At 57.1% G+C, this 9075-nt stretch overlaps 1 protein-coding gene across 1 annotated transcript; it reads right to left on the reverse strand.

Moving 5' to 3' along the window:
- Positions 1 to 4278: 4278 nt before the first annotated feature.
- Positions 4279 to 6950, reverse strand: FAM43A (family with sequence similarity 43 member A). The gene has a single exon (XM_077826249.1). It carries the CDS (start codon positions 6882 to 6884, stop codon positions 5784 to 5786), a length of 1101 nt encoding a protein of 366 aa, XP_077682375.1. The 5' UTR covers positions 6885 to 6950; the 3' UTR covers positions 4279 to 5783.
- Positions 6951 to 9075: the final 2125 nt, after the last annotated feature.

A 9075-nucleotide genomic window follows, 5' to 3' on the forward strand; every position in this document is an offset into this window, starting at 1 on the left:
CCATTTTTCAGAGGGCTCCATCAACTTGAAATGGTCATTCTGAAGTCTAAATCCTGAAGCCAATTTCACAAAATGTTCAAAATCGTTGCAAGGCCCCACACCTGCCACTTCTCCCCTGCCACTTTTTGTGGGTTTACATTATGTTTTGTTCTCCCCTGTTGCCGTGTGAAGGACCCATACAAAGGACAGGGAAAGCTGACTGACTATGCCTGAATCCTGCCAACGTTGCTGCATGTGAGTAACTTTCCTCACACATATTAAGTGTGTGCAGTCAGGCCCTAACTTATTTGACAGGGGAAACAGAGGCTGGCAATGCCCAGTCAGCAAACAGGGAAAGAAATAGAAACAAGTATTTATTTTTGTCTCCTCTCTTTCAATTACAGGCATCGTAGGCACCATCTGGAAAATTATATGGGTAAAAATAATTCAGACAAATGTGTAATTTGTCAGTTGACTTGCCAAAGGCTGCACATGGAGTGAGTGGCAGAAACAGAAACAGCCTCCAGGCGGGCTGGTTCTTAGTCACAGGCTCTAGCCAGTAGATGAAAACCTATAAACCACATTGTTACATCATGCCCGTTGGACAGGATTGCTATCCTTTCTGTCACTATATCATTTGAGAGGGCTGTTTCCTGGCCAGTCGATTATGTGGTGTCTGCTACAGCCAAGCTCAGTTAGTGACAGATAGATGTCAGTTTTCTTGTCCAACCCAGACTCGCTGTCGAGAATGGCCGCACGTACTGAGGGCTGGCAAGAAGCTAGTCAGACCAAACCTGTCATTGACCCTATCCAGCCAGCCCGAGGTGGATGGCCGGAGAAGCTGTTTATGCCAGTGGCTAACAAGGATGCTTGACAGGTAAATTCACAAACATCTGCTCCCCATTTGGAGCACCAGTGACCCAGCCACCCAGGCTTCACTTTCCCTTTGCAGCGGGGCCCCTGGGAAGCCATGCCTGGGATGCTCACTGTATCTCCAAGGGAAATATAAGGGACCGGTGGGCTCCCTTTGCAGCCCACACACAGAAGCAGCATCAAGGCCCGAGTCACCAGCTGGGATTGTGGAGGTGTTTGCAAGTGCGGCGATCGTTACTTGAACCAGGCTCTGATTCCTGACAAACCTGCTACAGCCCAAGCAGAGGCTGCTCACACGCACCCCTGTCCCCCCCCAGCCTGTCCAAATGCCTCACCTCAGACCTGTAGGGACCAACAGAGTCCAGCCTCCGCGCCCCTTTCAGTCCTTGGCTTCTTGCCGAGGCTGAGAACAAGTGTGCAAATGAGCTGGTGGTGTGTGTGGCCGGGGGCACTTGTCCCATCAAAACTGCCCAGAGACCAGTTTGGTCACAGTGCTGGGCTGTATAAACCCTGCAGCAGCCTGGAAGGGGTTAAGAAGCTGCTCTGGGCTGGAGTAGCCCACCCCCGCCCCGCTGCACCTGCCAGTCACACCAGGGATGGAGCAATTTAAAAGGCGGAAACTCAGTAGTTCAATAGTGGGCAGCTCTGGGAGGGGAGCAGTGCCCGGCGTCCCAGCTCCCAGGAGGAGGCCTGTGCCCTGGCCTAAACAAAATTCCACCTCCCTTGACGCCACGGAAGACTGTAGCCTATAATTGTGCTGGACAGCCAGCAGACTTCATTGAACGAGGACCCACCCAGGGCCCCGCTGAGGGAAGAGAAGCCAGGGTCCTGGATGGAACTATCTGCGTGCGTCTTTCTCTTTTGTTTATTTTCTTGTGCTGCTCCTGAGTTGTTGGTTTTCCCCTCAGGACTCTGACCGGGGGCGAAGAGGGGGGAACCAGAAGGGCTCAGCACAGGGCTGAGAACTTGTCACTGCCAGAGGGCTACAGCGCACACCCACTGAAGCACCAGGGCTGGAGCGTCACAAACCAAAGGGCAGGCTGTGTAAGGCTCGGCTCCCTGGCAGTCACTAATGATCTAAGCCCGTGCAGAGTCCTGGCTGAGACAGGAATAGCCTCCTTGCCCTGTGACTATTTCCAGTACTTGGAGCCATCTGCTCGCCCCAGGCCATACAAGTGTCACCCAAGGGGCTAGGTACCTTCTTTTGATCTGCTTAGAGAGACTTGCACACTGGACTCCAACACTCCCCGGGATGTACGTGCACAGCAAAATAACGACCCAGGTCTAGAGAAAGGGGCCAGCTCTTCTTTTCCACCCCCCGCCCTTCTTCCCTCCCCTGTGTTCCAGGGATGCTCCTTCAAACCTGCTGTGTGGGAAACACACCCATCTCCTCCCAATGCCCTCTTCATTCCAACTCACTCCCACTCAGGCTGCCTCAGACCAGAGGAGGAGTACAGCAAATCCACACACAGAGAGTTTGTTTCTTTGCTCCAGTCACAAGTGAGGTTTTAATAAATCCGGTTAAAATGCTGTAACGAGCTGGTTTTCGCATAGGCAAAACAACAAACTGGGGCCTTCTGTCTAGTGCAAACGATTCCCATGCACACACGGGGCCTGTTCCTGCTCCCAGCGCAAGCAGATCAGTGGGTCAATGTGAACTGGGTGCTGCTAGCCTTGCAGGGAGGATTTTCTTCCCCAGCGGTAGCAGTGCCCAGGAGGGGATTAAACGGGTTCCCTATTGCTGCAGGTACACAAGCTGCTCTTCGGAGGGGAGAGGCATGGATGGCGCTGGTGGCCTGCAACGCACTGAAGCAAACACAGATGATGTAAAAGTAAACATGCCTTTATCATTTCCTGCAGTTGGTGTTTGGATGGAGGGTAAATCAGACTATTAACGAGCATTCCTCAGTACAGACCTAATAAGAAACAGATCCTCCTTATAACTTTAACAGGGCAAAACCCATCTTTTTTCTCTCCTCTTTCAGGCTGTGGAGGAGGGGTGGGGGGCTGGAGATGAATATATTTATGGGGTGTCCTTTGTTTATTTCCTGATTTGCCATTGACAGGACAGGTGCCCCCAGCAGAGGATGAGCGCCTACGGTTATGGTTAAGAAATTTGGAATAAATAAATACAAAATGATTCTCCCTGGTTTTTCACTTCATGCCCCAAGAATCTCTTCCAGCAGTGGTGTCCTTCCTGGGGGAACGAGATTGGAAGCGGAGCTTCCCATGTCAGATTTCAAAGAGACATTCTCGAAAGTACGCGGATGCCCTTGTAATTCAGAGCCTCCCTTGACAGCAGCAGTCAGGAGTGAAGGGCCCACAAATCCTCCCAGGATTCCCTAGTTTTTAAACAGTTTCACCCCAGATTTCTCTCTCTGGAAGTACGGTCCAAGCCCTGCAGTCCTCACTCAGGCAGCACTCTGAGGAAATTAAATGGGGAAGTTTTGCCTGACTAAGGGCTGCAGGATTGGGCCTTAAGGGGTATGTAGCTCCAAATAATCTTACCCAATTATGTTCAAATACCTTTAAAAATCATTTAAATTAGTTGCATATTGGACAATCCATCTAGGGTGACTAGACAGCAAAAGTGAATAATCGGGACGGGGGTGGAAATAAGCTCATATATAAGACAAAGCCCCAGATATCATGACTGTCCCTATGAAGTCGGGACATCTGGTCACCTTAAATCAATCAGAACGCACCATCCCTTAGCCAATGAAACTTGTTCAACTACCACATCTCATGCCTGGGGCCAGTCTCCTCCTCTCCCTCATTAAAAGTCATCTCTTCCTGTACAAATAAGGCTCACCAGATCTCCTTTGTAGGACGGGCTCATTTCAAGGCCCTTTTAAAAACCTCTCACTAGTGCGGCTAAGGATTTTGCACCGTGTTTTAACCAGGTATTAATAGTCTCACAGTCTGGTTCCTGGCACAAGGATTTCGGACTGTACCTAGCAGTTTACGGGCACAGACGCTGCCAGCCTGCTCCTCTAATCACTGGCTTTTCTGCATTTGCGTCAGTTAGGGCACATCTGAAGAAGGGGTTTTTTTACCCACGAAAGCTTATGCCCAAATAAATCTGTTAGTCTTTAAGGTGCCACCGAACTCCTCGTTAGTTAGGGCACAGTCACTGTGGAAAATATTTATACATAGGAAATGTCTTACTAATTAACCTCTTAATTGATACCTTCACTCTGGGACAAAGGACACCGGGAAGATCTCTCCTACCTTGGGATCCTGCTGCTTATAAACACATTTACAGCAAAAAATAACCCAGCAGTCCTGGAGGGATCTGGCTAATTGACTTCGCTGCTTATCTCCTGGTAGGTGACGAAATCTGCAAGGGTTGAGGGATCAGGGAGGGATCGCAGCAGCCTGCTGCTTTGGCAGTACTCACCACAGTTTGCAACTGGAGCCGAAACAAGGGACAGCTGTGTGGAATTTACAACAGAAAACCATTCTGCAAGCTCAGGGGAAGTTACCCAGGCCACCTGGACACTTGCCCAGGTTAGCCTTGCTGACCATTTAGAGCTCCACGTTGGTTCCTCTGATCTGTTAGACCCCTGTGGGTTGGAGCATCCTGCTAAGCTGCCCCTCCCATCCCCATCCTGGTGAGTTTAGCAGGGGACACAGCAGCAAACATGGATAAAGTGCCTCCCACATACAACAGATTGATGCCAGCCAGAGTGACAAGTCCTCAAACAAGCTAGAAACATCTCTTAGACCTTCTGCATTAAAGCCAACAGGAGAAGCCACCTTTGCAGATACCAGACCTTACACACATTCCCATTATTAGTGTCATAAAACACTGGGCATGGGTAGGTAAAATGCACCTCACGCAGCGCATTCTCGGACAGTGCAGCACTTTCACCTAGCTCCAAAGTTGCATTGCGTTAGCGGACACCTGCAAACGGCCTCTTCACACTCCAATTTACTAAAGCTATATTCAAAACGGATCTGATTTTGGAGTTTATTGTTTTCCCCTGCTCTTTACAAGAAGAGACCAAATTGCAGTACCTGGCCCAGTTCTCTTAAATTATTGTCATCTTTATTATCTCCACTGGTGTGCAAACGGAAACGGTGGTGTCCTTAAAAATAACAAAATGTATTCCATGTATTCCATGTACATTTTTTCCATATGTACAAGTGAACATCCACACTTACATTTTTCTTTTGCATAGCAAAAGATATCGAACACTGAGACAGGAGAACATGGGATCGGGTACAAAAAAAAGAGGCTAAAAAAATTTCACCACAGTGCAAAAATCTCTTACACAACAGCATGGAATGGACATTTTTTTTTAAAATATATAAAAAGGAAGAAAACTCCCTCTCAGATATTAAATGTTTCATTGTAAACAAAATGCAACATTTCTCCCTCAAGACAGCGATTTGGAGAATTTGGCCGATCTTTAGGGGTCTCTGGTCAACAACCCAAAGCTCATGCACCAAGACAGCCAAACTGCTCCTGTCCTACTTGAAAACGAAAAAATATTTTTTAACGAGAGGTGGAAACTGCCAATGAAACCGAGACGCTGCTCCTGTGACACGATCCCTGGGGAACTGGAACGGGGGGGCCAAGCGAGCCCGCCACCTGCCCAGCGACAGACACCCAGGGAATCTCATCTTGCGAGCGCACCGGACTGTGTAAAGCATTGCACGTATCTCCCCTGGGCTTTCCGTCCTGTGCAAAGTCTGCCCTTTGCGCCCCTCTTCTCCTGGGGCCCCGCAGCGTTCCGCGCAGCCCCACCGGCTCCGCCAGCCCCTCCGTCCCCCAGCCCGGCAGCACCGGTGCACGGGGAAGGGCCGGGAGCCCGGCGCGTCCGCTGGCGGCTTCCCGGGGAAAACAAACCTCAGCCAGAGCCCAGCTAGGCGCTGCCGAGCGCCGCGCGGAGACGGGCGCAGGCGGCGCCCTCCGGCCGGGGGGCTCAGCCGGTCTCGGGCTCCTGGCCGCCGCCGCCGCCCTCCTGGCCGCCGCCGCCCCCCTCCTGGCCGCCGCCGCCGCCCTCCTGGCCGCTGCTCTCGATGGAGGACTCGCTGCCCGTGCTCTCCCCGGACAGCAGCCGGGTGACGCGCAGGTCGGCCCGCAGCGCCCGCAGGTCGTTGCCGATGCTGAGCTCGCCCAGGTCGCTGATGAGCTGGCTCAGCTCCGGGCCCCCCGGGCGGCCGGGGCCGGCCCGCAGCAGCAGCGGGGCGCAGCCGGGCGCCTCCAGCACGTCCTCGCACTCGAAGTGCCCGGCGCGCTCCTCCTGCGCCTCGCCCAGCAGGTCCTCGGTGATGGAGCCCAGCTTGGGCGCGCTGCGGCCGCGCTCCGCCGGCGGCTTGTAGCAGCTCGGCCCGCGCGGCAGCTTGCGCGGGGGCACCGGCGGGAGGCTCCGCTCCCCGGCCAGCAGCTGCTGCTGGTGCCGCGCGTCGTCGCGCTTCTTCAGCCGGCGGAACTCGGCCAGCGCGGCCGCCGAGGTCTGGTAGAGCAGCAGCGCCATGGCCCGGGCCTTCTCGGGCCGGGAGACCAGCACGGCATGGCAGCGCAGCGTGACCGCCTTGTGCTTCAGCTCGTGCCGGTAGATCCAGGCGAAGACGCGGGGCAGGCGCGGGTCGGCCACGCAGTAGGTGACGCGGTGCAGCAGGTAGAGGTGGCCCGGCCGGCGCGGCGCCCGCTCCTCGGCGTGCGCCATGCGGATGCCCTGCGCGCCGATGGTCAGCTTCATCTTGGCGCCCTGCCGGCCGGCCTCGCTCTTGGCCCAGATCTTGCCCACGGCCAGGTCGGTGCAGCCCTCGCCCTTGGCCTGCAGCGTGGCCGCGTTGCCCAGGTACAGCACCGTGTACGTGGGGTCCTCGCTGCTCACGCGGAACTTGCGCCGCTTGGAGCGGAACATGCTGCCCACGCGGTGCAGCGCGCCCTCGGGGCAGGCGCGGGCCAGCGAGCCCAGCGCGGAGCAGCGCAGCCTCACCGCATAGCCCTTGGGCTTGCTGGGCTGCCGCGGCTCCTCCGCCCGCAGCTCGAACCGCTCCCGCCGCCAGGGCAGCATCTCCCCGCCAGCCCGCCCGCGGGCCCCGCGCAGCCCCGCGCAGCGCACGGCCCGGGCGCTCCCCGGGCAGAGCCGCGCCCAGTCACCGGCCGGCCGGGCTCGGGGCGTCCCCCGGCAAGGGCGCCGCCGCCGCCGCTCCGCGCCGCTGCCTGCCGCCGGGCATCCTGGCCGGGCGGGCCGGGGCCGCGGCGCGGCAGATATAGGCTGGCGCCAGGCAGGGGCGGCGCCGGAGAGGAGCGGGGGGAGGAGAGCAGCGCCGCGTCTGCAGCGGCCCGGCCTCCCCGCGGCTCCGTGCCCGGCCGCGGCAGGGGGAGGCCGGGCTGAGCGGCGGCCCCGGGGCGCGGGGTCTCCTGCGGGCGGCGGGCCCTTGGCCGGGGGCAGGGGCGACCGCAGCCGGCCGCTCCGCTGGAGCCGCGCCCCGGTCTGCCGGCGGGGCGTGTCCGCGCGGGGGGCGCCCCGAGCCCGGCCGGACCCCAAGGCGCCGGGCAGGGCAGCCCGGTTCACATCCCCGGGCGGCCGGCGCGGCCTGCGGGTGCTGAGCTCTGCAGAGGGGGCCGCGCCCCCTCGCTGCGGGGATAGGAACCTCGCTGTGCCCTGGGGCACGTCGCGGGGGGCTGCTGGGCATGGAGCCTGCGGCTGCTGGGGGGGCGGGGGTTACCTGCTGTCCTGTGCCAGGTGCAGGGGACACCCGAGTTAGGGTGACATTTTCCTTTGGCTGAGGGCTGGCAATCCTGGGGGGACTAAGGGATGGGTGTGAATGTGATTGACACATGATGTCAGGCCAGTTTGGGGTGAGGCCTCCTTGGTGTGTGCACCAAGATCTCTTTTTTCCAGTGGGCTGCCCCTGCCAGACCCAGCTCTGACAGTGGATGGGTCATTTGCAGCTTGATTCAACCCTAAGCCCATTCCACAGCCCTTGCCTGCAGCTGTGTGTGGGAGGGCGCCCCAGCTGGGCCCGCCAGTCCTGAGCCAGCAGCCTGTTTAAAGAACATGCCATGCAGCTGTGCACTCAGCCTTCTACCTACTGAGTTCCAGGAGGTGGGCAAGGCCTCTCCCCGCCCAGTCTAAGGGGTGGAACAACTCTGGGCTCAAATGATTTTGAGGGACAACTAATAAGAAAACAGGGACAGGCGTGAGGTCATAGGGGGATAAGTAGGAACCAGAGAGGGACACAGAGCAGAGAACCCCGGACAGCGCCCACTGCTCCTCGAAGGGGTCTAGGGAGTCAGCGGACGCAGCCCAGAGGAACTCTGCCCGGAAATGTGAACCAAGGGAGGATCAGAAATCGGCCCCACAGTCTCAGAATGCCTCCTCCTCTAGCTTCCTCCTCCTGGTTTTTTAGATGCCCACTTTGGGCAGCGCCAAAGGGGTTGATGAGGCGGTCTCATGACTTTGCGGGGCCACGGTGGGGTGTGCGTGGATCAGGAGTGCAGGGAAAGTGCAGCCAGAACCTACAAACAAGGTTCAGGGTGAGCCAGAAAAGGGGCTGCAACCTGGCGCACTCAAGGTAGATGTGCGCCAGGGTCTCCCGCATGCCACAAGCGGGCAGGTCTCGGGGAGGGCGGTGAGCTACGCCGAGTACACGCCCGTGCTCACGGCCCCGTGAGGGAGCCACCAGCTGATAGCAGCCAGCCTTCCATATGAGCCTGCCCCCCAGTTGCATTGATCTGTGAGGTCAGAAGAACTCCACTGAGCATGTTCAGGATGTCCGGCTGATGTGCCCGGGCTGAGAAGGGGATCTGCCCGGCTGTAGCAAGGACGGCTGCCTGGGGGCGCAGCCCCGCTAATGGGAGTGGAGCTCAGCTGGACAGGCTATATTTACTCCACAGCTGCCCACGCTCAGTTCATCTACGTTGGGGAAAAAGGTGATGCGACAGCAAAGTGAGCAGCCCATGGGCTACCCCTCCCAGGGCTCACCGCAGCTATGCTACTGATAAACAAGGGATGGATGTAGAATGTCCCTGCACCAAGAGAGGTCAGGCCCTTCTTTGGGTACTCCCAGAGGGACGGGGTTCCTCCCCATCTAACGTGGATACTTTGGAAGAGTGAGCGTTGGCTTTATGCCCACACTCAAGGAACTCCATTTCAAAACGGTTTGCTGGAAGAAGGTGCTGTCCTCCGAGTCTTATACCCCAGGCTTCCCCCCGGCAGTCTACTCAGTTCACATGCTGGGTGGCTGGAATGGTCCGTA

Source organism: Eretmochelys imbricata, chromosome 9 (genome assembly GCF_965152235.1).
Source record: "Eretmochelys imbricata isolate rEreImb1 chromosome 9, rEreImb1.hap1, whole genome shotgun sequence".
Lineage (NCBI taxonomy): Eukaryota > Metazoa > Chordata > Testudines > Cheloniidae > Eretmochelys > Eretmochelys imbricata.

What these genes read in the sequence shown, in the direction of transcription:
- FAM43A (XM_077826249.1), bottom strand. Translation starts at nt 6,884, where the DNA reads ATGCTGCCCTGGCGGCGGGAGCGGTTCGAGCTGCGGGCGGAGGAGCCG.